Source organism: Manis pentadactyla, chromosome 10 (assembly GCF_030020395.1).
Source record: "Manis pentadactyla isolate mManPen7 chromosome 10, mManPen7.hap1, whole genome shotgun sequence".
Taxonomy (NCBI): Eukaryota; Metazoa; Chordata; class Mammalia; order Pholidota; family Manidae; genus Manis; species Manis pentadactyla.
In genome coordinates, this window is record NC_080028.1 from 25,907,804 (window position 1) to 25,925,871 (window position 18,068).

Genomic DNA, 18,068 nt, shown 5'->3' on the forward strand with positions numbered 1-18,068 from the left:
CAAGCACTTATGGCCTCTTCATGCTCAAACAGCACCTTGAAGGAACCTCCATTATAGCCCTTAACACATTGGATTGTGATTGTTTCCTTGTCTCTCTTCTCCACTGGCCTCTAAATTCTTGGGAGGCAGGGTCAGCATTTTTGCATTCTCATCCTGTAACAGCACATGGCACACCTTCCTTCACCACCTATTGTCTGTGCTACTGTGCTAGGGAAACACTGTGGTGAAGCAGTTCAGGGATCCATGTTTTGACAGATCTGCCTGGGAACAAAAGAGTTCACTTTCTCCTGCATAATTTTGGAGAAAGTTAACGTCTCGGCCTCATTTGTAAAGTGGAGACAACACCTTGTTCACGATTGCTGTGAAGATGAAGTAAAATAATTCCCGCAAAAAGTCAGTCGAATAGCAAGCAATCAGTCCTCAGGACGTCAGGATTTGCTTCCCCAATGATCCCATTTTCAGACACTGCCACTCTAATCCTCCTTTAGGGCCCGCACTCTATGGTAATCCCTCTTTCGGGGATTACTCTGGTCTCTGATCTTCTCCTTGGCCATTCTTCTAGCTAGCAACTCTGCGCCTGATCCAGGCACTCATAAGACATTCTCCCCGCCCCCCTTTCCACTCCCCTCACCCCAAATGGTAAATATCTGTAGATATAACCTGCATAACAAAAGCTCTTTGTAATCCTTAATTTTTAAGAATTCAAAAGGGTCTCAAAACCAAAAAGTCAGAATTGGTGGTGAATGATCTGCTGTCCAAACCCTTCCTTTTAGCCTTCCCCAATTCTAAAGGGTGTGTCAAAGAGGCCCGATTTATGCGAAATTTAAACGTCAAAACTCTGGCTAGGTTTTCCTGGATAATTTGCAAGAACCACAGTAGGAGCTTTGCTACTGAGTTTCGGTCTTCCCCTCCCTTTAAGGAGCCAGAAGACGAACTTGGACGGAGTTTCCCGCAGCGCCAGCCCCAACCGCGCGCAACGCTGGAACGTTGAATGAACGAACGAACGAATGAATAGGCTACGTCGGCTGCCGGGCCTCTGTTACGTCGCCCACGAGAGCGGGCGTGGCCGCGGATAAGGACGCCTTCGGGGAGCGAGCCGCCCAGTCCCACCAACGCACGGGAGGCTCGGCCACAAACGCCGAAGCCCAGCGCTGCCTACTCAGCCTCCCCCAAGTTCCTGCCCCGCCGGGGCGCGTCACTTCCGCCGCCTACAGGCCGGGCTGGAGCGCGCAGCGCGGGGGAGGGGGCAGGTCCGAGGAAAGCCCGCCCGCGCTCGATCAGGGACTACATTTCCCGAGGGGCCTCGGTGGCGACGGCGGCGGCGGCGCGGTAACGTCCCCCGGAAGTGGAGCCCGGGACTTCCACTCGTGCGTGAGGAGAGCGAAGCCTGAGACTAGACGAGAGGCCGAACTCGGGATCTGACAAGATGGCCGGGCTGCCCCGCAGGATTATCAAGGTAACCGCCCAGTCCAGCCTCCGGCTCTCTGCTCTGCTCTTCCCGCTCGGCGGCTCGGGTGGCTCAGTCTCTCGTTTCCTACGGTCCGCGGCCCGCGCTGGGAGGCCGGAGGCAGAGCGGAGAGGGTCTGACCGCGCCGGCGAGGGAAGTCGGTGCTGGGGAGGGGGCTCTGGGGAGACTTCCGGCCGCGGGGGGCAGCCGGGCGGTGGGCATCGGGGGCTTCCCGGCGGGTAGGGAAGGCCTGGCCTGCGTCCTGGCCGAGGGTGGGGCCGCGGGGTTGCGGGACTGAGGTCTTGGGCGCGGGCCTCCGCGGCGTCTCTGACCACCCCCGGGCGGAGGCCGAGGACGCGCGGGTATCGCGGCAGGGCCGGAACTCTGGGCGGGGGCTGTGGCCCGACGTGGCCCCTCGGCCCCGGAGCGCTCCCCCGGCGCGGGCAGGAGCGCGGGGGTGCAGCAGCCCCGGGTTCAGAATGAATGAACCGGGAGGGTGAGGTCGGGCGGGGCCCTGTGCTCCGGGAGGCGGCTCCAGGAGGGCCGCGCGTCCTGCTGCCGGTCGCACAGCTCGTCCCTGGCTGCCGGTGCCCGGGGACTTGGGGCGCCTTGTCCTGCCGTTTCTCGCTTCCGCGATCTCTTCTCCCTTAAATACATTTCCGCTGGTTATCTGTGCGAAGTGATTTACTCTCGTTGACACACTCTTTACGAAGTGTTTATGTTCCGGGAATGGGGGCGCTGGTATGGGGGACCTTGTGAAATCTTTTGTCTCTTGATTTTGTGCGCTTTAATTATTAAACCGTTCTTCGGCTCTGTGTACACTGTACTTTGACACACACATATGGAACCATGAATATTCTACATCTTGGTTTTGTAAATTCTTTACATAATGTCAAGTTCTTAGATGCGAAATTTCTTGGAATCCACGAAAACAAAACCTTGACGTTTTTTTTTGTCAGTTTTAATGAAGGTAAGATTAATTAAACCTCTGTGTTGCTCACTGTGCGAGTTGAAGTGACTAGATTGCAGCAGCATTTTGTTCGCTCTAACCTTGTGAATGTATATTTAATGTAGTTCTGAGGTTTTGAGGGCGATGCATACTAAGTGGGAAGTGAATGACCTGTTGAATGAAACATGAAGCGTGTGCTTCGTGTAGTTGCTATTAAATATATCTGAGATGGGGGTGTCTGACCATAAGGTGGCTTGACGTAGAGAAATAAGATGTTTTGTAAGGTGGAAATTCTTAGAAGTTAGAGAAGTAGAACAGATTGTTATTGTGTGCTGGAATCTAATAATGTGAACCTTACATAGAGTGAAATATGTTGTATTGTGGATTTATCTCGGATTCTGTCCAAAGCAATTTAATTGCTGTATGCTTTGGAAGGTCCTCACAATGTGATTTTAGTGACCCCAGTTTTCATGTTTATTGAGACCACAGTTGAACACGAGAGGTGGAGGATCGAGCTGTACACCAAATTTCTAATAATTTTATTTAGTGTTTTTCAGGTTATTGACTGCATAGTGCAAACTGACATTCAGGATAATTCTCCAATACATAATGAATTAAAGATTTCCCATTTTCCCGTTTTTGCTTGGTTCTGAAGATGCTCTGCAGTAATGTGAAAGCCTTGGATGGAAAGGTTTTGTGAAACCTTGTTTAGTAAACGTAAGGAAATGATATAAGGCAGTAAATTGAAGTTGTATTTCCTAATTTCAAAATAACCTTTCATTCGGCACATAATAATTTAGTTTACACTAGGTGTTTACAGTTTAATGTTTAAATCAAGACAGTGATAATTCGCATATAATCTGAATTCTACAGTATCTTGTTAGCATCTTTCTAATGAAAGATGCCGTATTTTGGGATTTATCTTATAAAAGGTGGTTTTACTTTAATGCTAGTTAGAGCTTAAAATAGCTGTTTTCAGTACCAAGGAAGAATTGTTTTTTCCCCTAGTGCCCATGCTTTTATATATAAAATAAAATTTTAAAAAAAGTTTGCCATTTCCTCTGTCAACTACAATGCAAGGTTCTGTGTGGAATATACTGGTAATGTTGGTGTGGTAGCTGTTCTGTCCTGAATTATAGGAACATACTGTCTTTGGGCAATTATGATGCTGTGTACCTCAAACTGGTCATTATTTACATTTGCAAATTCTTCAACCATTTGATTCTTGAAGAAATCTTGTGGAGGACACAAAACCCATTCAAAAAACTTTCCTAGGGTCTTAAAACTTGGATATTATGTTGTGAAATGGCATACTGTATATAAAAGTACCTTGACAACAGTGAACAATACAAATATAAAATTTTTTGAATTTCTATTCACTCTTCAGTTGCTGTCCCAATCAGATTCCCATATCTAATCCAGTAGCAAATTCTCTAGGCTCTACTTTGAAAATTGGTCCTACATCACATTTCCCATCTCTCTGAAACCACTGTTTATTTCCATAATTTGTTGCCTAGCCTACTTGGACTAGTCTCCTCCTAAGGAGTAGCTAGTGTTACTTTTAAGAATATAGATCATCACTCTCCTCAGAACTCCATCACACTTAGAATAACACTGTGACTTTTTCCTCCCTACCTAGCTACAAGACCCTTCATGCATCTGGTACTGCCTACTTCTGAGGTCATCTCCTGCACCTCTCTCGTTGGGTTCCTCCACTGCAGCCACACTGTTGCTTTGTTGTACCCTGAACAATAAGAGGCTAAGCTTGTTCCAGTCACAGGGCCTTTCTCCTGGTCATTGCATTGCTTTCTTTGTCATACTGTTCAGTTCTTGGCTCACATGTCATGTCCTCAGAGAGGCCTGCCTTAACTATGGTACAACACCGCTTCCCGCTTCCCCTCCCTTCTTTATAGCACTTATCACTGCTAGAAGTTATGTGATGAACGATTTCTCTTTATTCCTGCTCCATGAAGGCAGAGTCTGTTGGATGACTTTGGCATTGCTCTAATACCTAGGACACATAGAAGGCACTGAAATACTGATTGAATGAATGAATGTGTTTCAGTCTCCTCTGAAGAAAGTTTTAGGGGAGTTGAATATTATACTTTGACATTGTTACTACTTAGTAGATTATCTCTAAACCAATGAGCTAAAAGGTAATCCCTAATTCCACCCATAAATTCATTAAAAAACAAATCTATCTTTTATTTTGTTAGAGAATACATACATACATAGCGCACAACATTTGAAAGATTCTAAAGGGTACATAGAGAAAATTAAGTGTCATTTATTTATTCTAGTTCTCTTCCCAGACAGCCACTATTTTTAGTGTGTGTCTTTCCAGAAAGACCAAGGAGACTAGTATACATGTGTATATATGTTAGGCTGTTCTCCTCCTCCTCATGCAGATACCTTGATCTTTTCCCCCTCCATTACCCCCAACATTGATTAATCTTTTGAGGTGACTCATTTTTTAAAGGGCAGTTTTGTGGAACCTTGTGGTTAGACCTTAATTTTATTAATTGCTAATTGATGACTTTTAAATTATTCCCCAAATTCTGCTATAAAAACAATGCTTTAATGAATAGTCTAATAGTGGTATTTTGCACGTGTGCGTTATATTGACTCTTGCCAGTTCTATATTTACCTAGAATTTTTAGAATTCTCTTTTTTCTCTCTTCTGGACTGAGAGCTCTTTTAGTCTGTAAAAATGAGCAATTAAGGCTTAAGTTTACATAGGTTAAAAGGTACATCAAATAAGAGGTCCTTCCTAATCCATCTGTCATAAAGAACCAGAGTTATTTTGGGGAACAAATAAATGTAGTTGTGGCTTGTCAAAAATAAATTTATTTCAGCTTTACATGTTACATTGACAGTGTGACATTCCTTTGTCTTCTCAAAATTAATCATGAAAACAGTAAAATAAACAGTTTTAAGAAACAGTAGTTAACTTACTCAAGGAGTTGATTTATTTGATTAAAACCTAGCAAACCAACCTGCTGAGATGAGAATTTCACCAGTCTTTCATAAAATTTATTTTTGTTTTGTAAGGTTTAGTTCCAAATTCATAAAAACCTAATGTGATCTGACTTTGCATTGAGACATGAGTTCTGCTTATTTTTTACTTTAATATAATAATTTTGATTTTTAAAAATACAGGTTCCACTTTTTCCTATTAATTATTAAAAATACAAGCATTTGGTGTGTGTTCTAGTACAGAAGGTAGTTTTTAGTAAGAAAAGTGATTGAGAAAACTGGTCTTTTTGAGCCCTGTAAATCTTTGACTAATTATTTTTTCCCCCTGTTTAAAAAAAAAAGGCATGAAGGTGGATTGTAATTAAAGCATTATTAGTAAACTGATAAACTCTTATAGTGTAAATTTGACTAGAAACAGTGTGGTTCTTAGTTCTTTTGATTGTCCTGGTTTAGGAATTTTCTGACATTCCTAGGACAATTAACCACATTTTTTGCATGTGACTTCTGGGGATTCAGGTTCTTGACAAACTTATTTGTGGACCTCCTTGGTCTCCGTGGATTCCAGGTTAAGAATTACAGGACTGTTTTTGGTAGTGATTAAACTTTGAGGCTATAAGGATACTGTTTAATATACTACCTAACATTTTGATTATGAAATGGCATAATTGAAGGAAAAGTTAAAAATAGCCGTTGGCTGAGTTATTTTTTAAGCTGCTCTGGGTCAAGCACTGTCTTCAGATTAATCAACTCTCACATGACAAAAATTGAGTTTTGGCAATTATCAAGCACTTCCTAAGTATCCACCATGCTAATAATGATGTCAGAAATCTTATGTATTTGCTTTGTGATAGTTCTGAGTCTTTTCACACTTGTGACCATTTAGAGCCGTAGAGTTTTATGCAACAGAGAGCACTGACCTTTTCCTTGTCTGATGAGTCTGTGGGTCAGAGAAGTTGGATGACTAGGATTCCTGACTTGCAAGTCAGTACCTTTGCTTTTTTCCCCGTGTACCTTGTAGAATGGTTTACTTGTGTGTGAGTGGATTTAAAAAGAAGGTAACTTGCACTATAGTTTCATGTATGGATTCTGGATGTACATTTAAATCTCTTATCATGAACTGTGGATGCATGTGCACTATGGAAATAAATACCAGAAATAAGGAAATGGAATAGCATCCAGCAGGAACTTTGGACATTACAACTGTAGTCATCACAGTTCTGATATAGGTGCCTAATGACTGTATTACATAATTTTCCTTTCTAAAAACAATCTGAAAGGCATAGAATATGTAAGAGTGTTATATCAAGAAATACTTTTTTGTATGAAAGATGAATTGGATAGATTTTACACCATTGAAAGTTTCTTTGTAAATGAAGAACACCAGTATGGATATACAGATTAGAAGATGAAATCTTAAAAGATGCTTCCCAAGTGAATATTTTTAAAAAAGTTAAATACAGTCACCTTTAATTTGTAGGTTAGATAGGATGTACTATTACCACAATCTTAAGAGAGTAAGAACTGTGGCCTAGCATATTTGATGGCAGAAATCACTGTTGTAAGTTTGGGAGAACTGGGTAACTGATAAAGAGTCCTCAGAATCAGTGGAAAGAATTCTTTATTACCCATTTTTTTGAAGAGCAATGACATACCATTCAGTGCATTGTATATTTGTTAGAATCCTGGCTGTAGCTATTCTAAAATCCCCTAAGGATACTTAGGCATAGAAATCTGTACAGTTCTGAATTGGCTTGTAACTTAGATATTTACAGATAATTACGATTTGGCTATAATTGAAAGTACTTTTAGACACTGGTTTCAGAATCTTAATTTCAACATTCTTGATTTTTTCTTCCCCTAATTGTCTATTTCCTCTTCAGATTTTCAAACTCCTTTAGTTTTCACTACCAATGGCAGTATCTCTCTCACAGTAGTTTGATCTCCGTTGGGCATATCAGTGTTTATTTTCAAGGTCTTTGCAATCTCATGATTGAAGGCATTGTAGTCAAGAAAATTCTGGAAAGATATATGAGAAATGTTGTCTTTGTGTCTTGAGACTATGGGTGCTTTTTATTTCTTTACAACTTTGTAAGTTTTGGTAGTTTATACTAAGGCAAATGTTATTCCTGTAAAGCCACTGTGTTCTTAGTGACCCTTACGGACAGTTGGGATTACCATTCCCCTCACCCCCTAACTGTGGTGCAGGGGCAAAAGTGACTCTAGTGATCTAATAAGAACCCAAGGCCAAATTTCAATCTTTCCTAATATTGCGATTTGTCTGCCTTTTATTAACCAGCCACAAAGCATGTTTCAGTCCAGTTAAATGGACATTTATTGAATGTGTAATATGTATTCAGCACTGAGCCAGGTGAACAAGAATAAACATCCCTGTATAATAGAAAACAGTCATGAAACAAGAAATTACAATGAAGTGTGTTTTGAAAGAAGAAATGCACAGGGTTTACCATAGCCCAAGGTGAAGGAAAGGTATCTGTTGAGGAAGTATTTTTAAACTTGAAGAGGTAGGAGAGTGAGTTTTGGGCAAATGGAGTAGCAGATATGAAAGCTGGAAGGGGAGAGATCCAGTGTGTGAAAGGGTAGCATAGTACATACCTCCAGTATGAGTGATGAATAGTGTTTTATATAATTATTAGGGTTCTGTCAAGAACAGCTGTTTAATTACTAAGTTCAGAGAGTTGGCATCAAGAATTGTTGGGCAAACAAAGAATTGTTGAGTTTTGAATTGTTAAAATCAGAGTTAGTCTGTGAATCATATTCACCAGTGTTATGTAGAATTGCTCATCAAGTGAAATTGGTCATACAGTTTTTATTATGTAAATAACAGACATTTTTAATTGAGCACTTACTGTGTACTCTAGGCACAGTTCTAAGCATATTACATGCCCTAATTTGTTTAATGCTAACAGCAGTCCTGTGGTGTGGCTATTAGTAGTAGCCCTGTATTACAGAAATGGGAACTTGCTCAGAGGGGTTAAGTAGTTGGTGGAGCTGTGATACGAACTTAGCAGACTGATTGTATAGACTGCAGGTACTGTAGATGGAATATGCAAGAACATATGTGCCCCTAGATAATACTGGCAATACATTTATTTTATATTTTATCATTTGAACAAATGAAGTAGAAACATGTTCATATGCAGGGTTTAAGTGCTTAGCTCTTGTTTTTTTATCAGAAATCTTTTATTGTAGTTTTATTAGATGCATTTGCATAAATGAGCCTGTTTAGTAATATAGTTTGCCATAAGAAGCAATGCCTCTGGTCTGGGGTAGCAAAGTATTCCTTTATTGCCTTCCTGGATTCCTCTATTTGGGAATTTTGGAGTTCTAGTGAGAAGGAATTAAAAAGCAGATAGCTGGTTTCTCTTCTCTGCTATTTCTCACCAGCAAAATACATTTGTGGTATCACTGTATCAGATTATAATCTCTCTGAAGTTAATTTAAAGAATTTTCTTACTCAGTAAGCCTAAAATAGATAAGAATTCTCTTATACTCATTTGTATATTATTAAATTGAATTTTGGGTTTTCAACTCAGGGGAAGGATATTTGTACCTGACTTAAATTTCCTCACTCTCATTTGGAGAGAATAAGGAAAAGAGGTTTTCTGATATAGCTCTGCCTACACCTGTACATATCATAATTCTTGCTTTGGCTTTTAAAAGAAATCATTCCTTTGCATAGTGATTTACAGCTACAAAGCTTTAAGTTTCTTACCTTTAGCTATAAAAGAGTTACTGCCATTTAGTAACTTTTTTTTTTCCCAAATGAAGTACTCTGTCCACCCTGTTTTTATTGTCCTTTAGATAAAGGTTAAAGTAAACTTGCTGCAAGGTCCATTCAGTTACCTGCCACTGGCTGTGATTAGAGATCAGTGAATACTTAGCCAAACCTTGCCTATTTCTTATCAGAATCTTCTCCCAGTTTAATCAGGCAGACTGCTGATATATCGAGTGGTAGAAACTAGAAGATATTTTCTGTGAACACTTGTTTATAATTTGACTACTTAGTTCATGGTTGTGCATCACAATTATCTGAGGCATTAATAAATCTATTACCAACTATAGTGTGTTTTTTTGTTTTAAGATCTCCAGATGATTTTAGTGTGCTCTTTGCAGAAACAATGGCCTTGTGTGTGCTTGACTTTATCGCAAAGATGGGTAGAATGTGGGGGATAGGAGTAAAATCATATAACCAGTACCGCATCAATGGAAACACCAAAGACCAGAGCCTCTGGGTGGGGAAACCCTCAAGGTTGGTTTAGAGAAAGATTTTTAAAGGGGTGACCTTTCAGCTGTATTTTGAAGAATAAGTAGAAAAGTGGGGTGGAGGGGAGTAGCATGTTGTTCTGGGTTAGACATACCAAACTGGAGGAAGATATTTGAGCAGTGCTAAACTGTGACATGAGTCAGCATTGCTTTGCTTGACCCACAGACACTTCAGACGAAATCTTCCAATAAAAAAAATTTTTTTTCTTCCGAAGTGTAGTTTATGAGTATATATTTATTACTAAAAATTCAACTAATATACTAAATATGTTATGTACTAAGAGTAATCAAATAATACAGGTAACTATTTCTCCTTCACTTTCTTTTGCTATTCCAATCTCCAGTTCATAGGTAAAATACCAAAATCTTACTAAAAATGGAAGGAAAACCTAAATCTTCATTTATTTCTTTGAGATATAATTCACACACCACAATTTAATATATTCACAAAGTTAAGTGACTGTCACCATATCTAATTCCAGAACATTCTCATCACTCCAAAAAGAAACCCAGTACCCATTAAGTCGCTTTCTACCCCTGGTCCCTCAGTCTCTGGCAACTACTTACCCTCCTTGCTGTCTGTGGATTTGCCCACTCTGGACATTTCATGTAAGTGGAATCATATAATATATGGCCCTTCGTGTCTGGTTTATTTCACTTAGCATGTTTTCAAGGTGCATCCATATTGTAGCATGTATCAGTACTTCATTCTGTTTTACATTTTTTTAGCTGAAGTTTTCTAAGTAGATACTTTAAAGAAATGCTGCTGCTGAATGAAGTAAAGCAGAAGTTTTAGCAGTAAATAATCTGTACTGATTCCCATAAAACTAGTCACATTTGAAATCTGCATTGCTTTAGAATATTTAAGAAATAACCTTCAGCCTTGTGAGCTGCTATTAGTTTTTGTAATTGTCTAGTGGTAGTTAATTTTAATCTTTAAAGATTCGGTTTGAATCCTGAAGCTGTGAGAAATTTGACCCAATTCTGGTGAATAATGGCTAGGAATCAGCACTCACTTTTATCTCAAGGATTAAGAAATTTTGTGATCTTGGCCTAGTCACTTACTCTCCCTGGGCCTCAGTTATTTCTATTTTAAAACTTGATGATTATATGACCCCTTTGGGCAGAATTTAAAACAATGAGAAGAAGCCCTGATCATATATATATAGTCTTGGAACTCATTTTCCCTTTTGGCTTTTAAACTGGCTATTATACAATTCCAAAAAAAATTGCACAAATGCTGAGTAGTAGCAGTATTTTGAAATAAATGTATAGCTTTCCAGTATAATATGAAGGCTGTATCCTGTAGTTATGGGAGTTTAAAATCTTAAAATGTTCCTGTTCTCCTGGAGTTGAGATTTTGGATCTTTTCTCCTTATGTATTCTCCTGAATACACTTACTCAGTTACTTGGCCTTAGTCCACACTGATCAATGAATCCAAAATCTACCATTGTTTCAGGTCTCTCCAATTGTCTACTTTTTATTTCCTCTCAGATGTGTTGCAGACCTTTTAAAATCAACTTTTTTTTTTTTTTTTTTACAATGGAACATACTCATTTTACTGTCTCCCCTCATGTGCATCAGCACTTCTAGTGTTCCTTCCCTATATTAATGTCAACATTTACCCAGCTTCCCTCTCTCCTCCCTTCCACATTCAGTTTGTTACTAAGCCCAATTGATTCAACCTCAGAAATGCCTCTGCTTCTCCTTAACCCATTCCTATCTCTCTCGTCCTCCCAGTTATTTTTGTGTGGGGGCTATGGCTTTTATCCATCCTCTCCTGGATTTTTTTTTTTTTTCAATAACCTCAGAACTCAGCTCTCTGTTTTCACTTACTCTCCCTCCCTTCCCCTTCGCATTTTCCACACTGCCACATTATTCTAAAAATACATATGTGATCAGTGGCCCTCTACTGTGTATAGAATTGAGTTAAAACTCCTTAACCTGACATATAAAGCTTTTTCACAACCTAGCCTTTTCATCTTAATTATTTCATTGACATCTCCTTCCTTATCTTTCCTCTCCTGTACAAACTTTGATACTGCTTCTGTTGCCAGCCAAAATGATGTGTTTTCCAACTTGTGGATTATGCCATGTTTGCAAGAGAACATCCCTCATGAATGTGACTGCTCAGCACACTCTGTTAGTTGGGTTTATTTCCTTTGCTCTCCAAGGAGAACCTTGGCTGTAGTCTTGTTTATATCCTAGTATCAAGGAGATTGTGGTTTAGGAACTGGAAATACTATTTTCTATTATTGCTATAGATGACATGAAAAGAAAGTCAGGGATAAAATTTAAGTCACTTGCTTTATTTTCTGGGAAACTGTTAAGGCACTCTGGGGAAGAAATGTTGGTCCTATTGTTAATTGAATCATTAATTATAGTGAAAAAATTTTAATTTATTTTTGACAAATGAAAATTGTTATATATCTAAAGGTGTACAATGTGATGTTTTGATATGTGTACGTGTCAAGTGATTACCACAAACATGTCTATGACCTCCCATAGTTACCTTTTTTATTGTGGTGGTCAGAACACTTGAGATCTACTCTTAGGAAATTTCAAGTGTGCAATAATACACTATTAACTATAATCACCACGCTGTACATTAGGTCTGCTGAACTTAGTCATTTTATAATGAAAGCTTTTACCCTTTGATCAGCCCCTTTCCCTTCCTCCTACCCTCCCTTCTGTCAGCCACCATCCTACTCTGTTATTATGAGTTTAACTTTTTTGTTTTAGACTCCACACATAAGTGAGTCCATGCATATTTGTCTTTCTGTGTCTAGTTTATTTCACCTAGCATAATTTCCTCCAGGTTCATCCATGTTGTCACAAATGGCAGGATTTCTTTGTTTTTTAAAGCTGGTGAAAAAATATTTTAATTTGCTCTTTGTAACCATTGGAAAAATATTTGGTGCTCCTGGTCAAAGTTTTGAGCACCAATCCTACACACTATCCTATTGTTTTCTAGTGCTTAACTGATAATAGTGGATTACTTGTAACAGGGCCATAAACAGAGGTGTTGGAGAACTCCAGTGTTATCCCCCTTCTTTGTAGTGATTGCCCTTGCAGGTTTTCCTGTAGTAGGGTGCAGTGGGGCCCTGACAGTCAAGAACCCAGTCCTAGTCAATGAGCTGGCCTTTGCTCCCTACGTCCCATAGGTGTGTATGTTCACTCTTAGGAGTGGTGGAGTTAACGGCAATTTTAATATTCTGAGAGTGTGCATGCACATTCACTCCGAAGTGCTATTTCATTTCTTGAGTTGAATTAGGACAATTATGGTTATGTAGTTATGTATGTAAATATGACCAATCTTTTAAACATTGAGTACTAGCATGTTGAGTATCTACTGTGTTCCTTGTACCGATTATAGACAGTGCCTTCTGTGTTTGTGGCCAACTGAAAAAAATACTAACTTGATTCTTTCTGTGTTGTATATACATCAGCCACTTCATTTTTGCCATTAGCTGGCATATGTAGTCAGAATGATTTAATTGAAATCTTTGACTTAGAAAAATGAAAGAAAATGTAAGATTGAAATAGGAGGGGAAGGATAGTGTAGAAACAAACACACTACAATAGATTGAAGATTGTTTTGAATCCCCAAACGTTGCATTCCAAGTCCAAAGATTCAATTCATAATTACACAATTGTAGTCATTTTACATTATCATGCTGTTTATTCTCTTTTATGTCAGAGTTACTCATACAACTTCTGTTGGAAAACAGATGTCTTAAAAAATGATTAATCACAAACAGAAATGTTGCCCATTTTGCTCATTATCAAGAGTCTTACTGTTACCACATCTTGATTGAAAAGCTTTATAATAAAAGTGAGAAAGATTGAGAAAAGATATTCATATTCTATGGCAGAAGATCCCAAAGATTGTCCCTTTCCTTAATCTTGATTTTTGCAGCTTGCTTTTTTTCCCTTTTAGATTCATTTGACTCCCATGTATGTGAAAGTGTTACTTTAGTATTATGTAAGCTGTGTGCCAAATTGCTGGACCCTAAATCCTCTATTGATTACTGGAGAAGGGTGCTTGGGGAGAAGTTGGTTGTGTTTGGTTGGGAGTCTCACAAATCTTCCCAGAGTATGAAATTATTTTTGGTTTATTCATACTTGGGTATGGCTTGCTTGAGCATTTTATCAGATTGTTCTCTGAAGAGCATCTAGCTGAGGTCTGCTGCTCTGAAAAGTGAGGAAGGGGTAGATCATAGTTGGTATAGGGTTGCTTTGGAAGTACATGAAACTCCCATAGTGATACCAGTAAGCCACCTTTTGAATCCTGAATTTTATTATTTTTAGTTGTTGGATACAGACGTCGTAGCTTCTGCCTATGTTATGTGGAAGGGCTCCCAGAAATCCTGGGGGCCAGAAGTGCTTGTATGGGCACCCTCTAGGGTTGGTATTTCCTTAACTGTCATAACTGCCCTTCTACTTCCCAACTGTCCTTTGTATCTTTTGCTGAATGGAAGGCAAGAGGGGGTGGGGTGCAGGCAGCTGGGCAGATCCTTACACTGACAATTATGTCGGTAGCACAATTAGTTGAAAAGGTAAATCTGGGCCAACTGTAACTTGTTTTTGTTTGCTTCACTGAAAATTTCAACTGTTCGCTTCCATCAGTTTTCTTGTCTGTTAATATCAGCATAGGCCTTTCCTATTAGTGGAGTCCTCAGGCATTTGGCATTTGAATTTTGATTACTAAATTTGAAACCTGAAGTAACTAGTGATCAAGGAGAAGGATTAAGTAAGTAATGGTAGCTGTAGAATCCGATAGCTTGTAGGCCAGGAAAAGTGCCAGTTTATGATGTGGTTTGCAAAAATTAATTTACCCACAAAGCAACCTGGGAATCAGGGTGGACTGACATAGTAGTAAATGAAAAAATGTATGCATATTAAACTGCTTTTAAGGGCTTTTGTTATTATCAGAAAAAAATGTATAAACATATTAGAATATTAACCAGATTTTGATTATTGGGAGAATGGTTAATTTTAAGTTGATTCCTTATTTTCCCTTAATGAGCAGATGGGGAAAAAAAAGACCTTGGGAAAAAAGCAGGTACCATTGGCAACAAATTTCTTCCTTATTTAGATATTGAGCATTAGGAAAGATGCTGGACATACAGTCTGTAATATCCTTCCTTTCAATAGGGAAGATGAAATATTGAACAGTACAAGGTTAAATAATATTACAAAAGGGAACTGTCCACTAGAAGGAAGCATATAGCAGTAAGGTTTAATCCATTCCAATAATAAAATGTCATTCAATTTTAGTCCTAGAGAGAATCTTTGAAATGTTCAAGGGACTAAATTTTTGAAGGCTGGGAGGTAAATGTGTATGGTTGTATAACAAATTAGTACAATTAGAATTGGGATTATATTCAGATGTCCTTTGCTCTGAGTTTTTTCTCTGGTAGGTACACTAGGCTGCCTAGTTGAAGTTAGCTTTCTAGTAGGAAATTAGCTCCCTCTTCAAAGGCTCTTAAAACTAGGTAGAGTTTGATAAAGAGGTTAGCTGACTTTAGTTCTCAACTCCTTTTGAGCCTGTTTAATCCCAAAGAGATATTTAGCTTTTTAACCTCTTTCTTCATTTCCTCTGGTCTATTAACTCTTTCCTTTTCTTCACTTTCTTCCTATTTAATTTAAACTTTGTATTTTTAGCAACTTAGTAGTGGAAGCCAACTCTGGCTAGTTTAAGTAGAAATAGTATGTATTAAGTTATTAGGTACCTCACAGAATCTTCAGGAGCACCAAAGAAAGAGACAGCCAGGAACAAGGCTCAGAACTGCATCACAGTGGAGCCTTCACTGCCAGCTTTGTGCACAACATGCTGTTGCAGTGTGACTGCTGATTGTGGCTGTAGGAGGCGGCACTGGAACCGCTGCCGTGGCCTCCTGGAGGTAACTGCTGCAATCCTTTGCACAGTGGATCTTTCCTTCATATCTTAGCCTCTGATGAACAGGGTTTGACTGAGCCCAGGTCTCACATGCTTAGTTGCAAGAGAGTTAGGAAATAAGACTTATGTTGAGGGAGGTGGGGATCCATAATAGTTGGGGGGTGTTATTCCCAAACAAGGGTGTTACAGCTGTTGGGTGGCCAAAAGGAGTGACAAATGTCCACTGTGAACCTCATTTTGCCTTTCGCTGCCAGGCAGTCCTTTCATGTAAGTACAGATAAGTTTTCTATTTTCTGCAACAGTTACTTCAAATTTTCACATTCTTCTTATGCTCCCAGTCCCCAAATTACACTAAGGAAGGGGTGGGACGATATGAACAAATGGGGGAATTATTACCATTGCTTAATAGTAGACAAATGGCCAAAATTATGCATCAGGGCCTTCAATGGGATTATCAATATCGAATACATTTTAAGGAAATTTAAAGGAAATGAAAATTTAAGGAAGAAAGAAACCCTCAATCTAGGTAATTTCTGATTTAAAACTGAAGTCTTAAAAAAAGTACAAGTTCACTGGTTTTTGCTAATGTATCACTCATAATTTTTCAGGACGAATACAGAAGAGCTTTCCTCTCCACACCTGCTACTAAGTTACATATTCCCTCCCAGAATCTAAAATATGCAAGTTTTTTAGATATGTTTTTTTGATGAGTTTGTTAACAGTACCTTGATGTTGGCACAATAGCAGTATCAGTGAAGTGTTACTAAGCTAGGTCCTCTCTTCATTCAGAGTTCTAAGACATCGTTCCTAAGACACAAAATTTGTTAAGACAGTTAAATTATTCAAATTACTAAAGGCTTATTTTTATTTTTTGAGCTGGTGCTAAAGAAAGTCCAGGTAGTGAAGTGTTACACTACACCATCTATTAAATCAGAAACAGAGAAAATGGGGAAGCCTAGCTTCCATGAGTTTACTAATTATAGTGCTGGGTATTCAAAGGACATTTTTACCATCAAGAATTTCATGAGTGTTTTATGAAGGAGTAGTTGACATTGTCTTTAACTATGATGCCAATATTTAAAATCTTTCAAAAAACAAGGAAAAGAGGGGCTCTCTTGTCCCCTCCTGGTGTGTCCTCTCACTGTATCTCTAAATAAAAGCCTCTCCCTGGCTCTCCTACCTTGGGTGTTTGCTAACTTCATTCTTTGACTCCGCAGACAAGAACCCTGGCATCAATAGCATTACACCTACAGAAAAAAATGTACATACTTTAATTAAAAAGAATCTTGTTGCTGAAAAATGCTAACCATCAATCAATAAATTTTTAAACTTTTAAATCAACAAAACCCAAGATTAAAAAAAAAAAAGGAAAAGAGATGAAGATGTAAAGTTCTTTTATTTCCAGAAAAATATGTCTCTAGGAATAAGAATGTAATATGCCCGCAATCTAGTCCTGTTCATATAGTATCCCTAGCTCACACCTGTACCTTCTCTAAGACCGTGACATTCTAAAGTGCATCTTTCAAAAACTGACTTATATGAATACTATTTATATGTACAGTGAAATAAATTCCTGCAGGGCAAGGGACTCTGTTTTACCCTAATTTCGAGTTCATTTATAACACATTGCCATGTACAAAATAAGCAGTTAACAAACATTTTTTATACATTCACACTTCAAAATCACAAAGACATTTCAGGGCATAATGGCTTAATGCAATATCAAAAATGGGCAAAATGGCTTACCATATACTAGATAATTCTGGGTCAAAATGGTATATACCAATTTTTCAATCAAGTCAGACTTTTTCCTACATCATTATGTTAATGAGACCTTGTACTTTCTCAGTTGCCAAAAGAAAAATGTGACATTATGTCTTAATTTACCTCTTTCATGAAGTACTTCATCATGATTTATGGACTTAAAATAGCCCTTCCTTAACGTCTGTACTATTTACTGTCATGCCAGGCACCTGATGTTTACTGCTTGTACCATTAATTGTCTTTATATATTGAGATTAAGAAAACAGGCTGTGAAGCCAGACTGAGTAGAGCCCAGTAGCCTGGATTTTGATCTTGGCTCTACCACTTGCTAGCTTTGGTTGTACTTAAGTAGTCATTCTTAGTTCCTCAGTTTCCTCATTTGTAAAATGGGTATAATGATTAAGCGAACACTTAAATTGGCATTTGGCACAGTTTTTTTGGTATCTTGAGCTTTTATTGATTCTTTGCCACTCTGGGAACAGTGCTGGATAATTGCATAGAGTCCCTGCCCTTAACGGAATTTTCAGACTAACAGTGGAGGAGGAAAGGAAACAGACTGCTTTGATTATGTTTAGAGGGGCAAAAGAAGTGGGAGGTGGTAGACAAGGAAATCAGGAATTCAGCCTAATGGTTTTCCTTGATGTTGGCACAGTTTTATTAGGACTTGCAGATTTCTGTCTGTTGTCAGTGATTGCCATAATCTTAAATGACATTCCTGGGATGCAAATTACCAATTAATGCAGCA

At 38.8% G+C, this 18,068-nt stretch overlaps 1 protein-coding gene across 1 annotated transcript in view; it reads left to right on the forward strand.

Annotated features, from left to right (window-relative positions):
* The first annotated feature begins 1,152 nt into the window (after positions 1–1,152).
* Positions 1,153–18,068, forward strand: part of UBE2N (ubiquitin conjugating enzyme E2 N) — a 33,555-nt gene continuing 16,639 nt past the window's right edge. Inside the window, exon 1 of the mRNA XM_036891225.2 lies at positions 1,153–1,456. Coding sequence (XP_036747120.1) covers positions 1,427–1,456 — 30 coding nt within the window. The 5' untranslated portion in view covers positions 1,153–1,426. The remainder of the gene's footprint in view (positions 1,457–18,068) is intronic.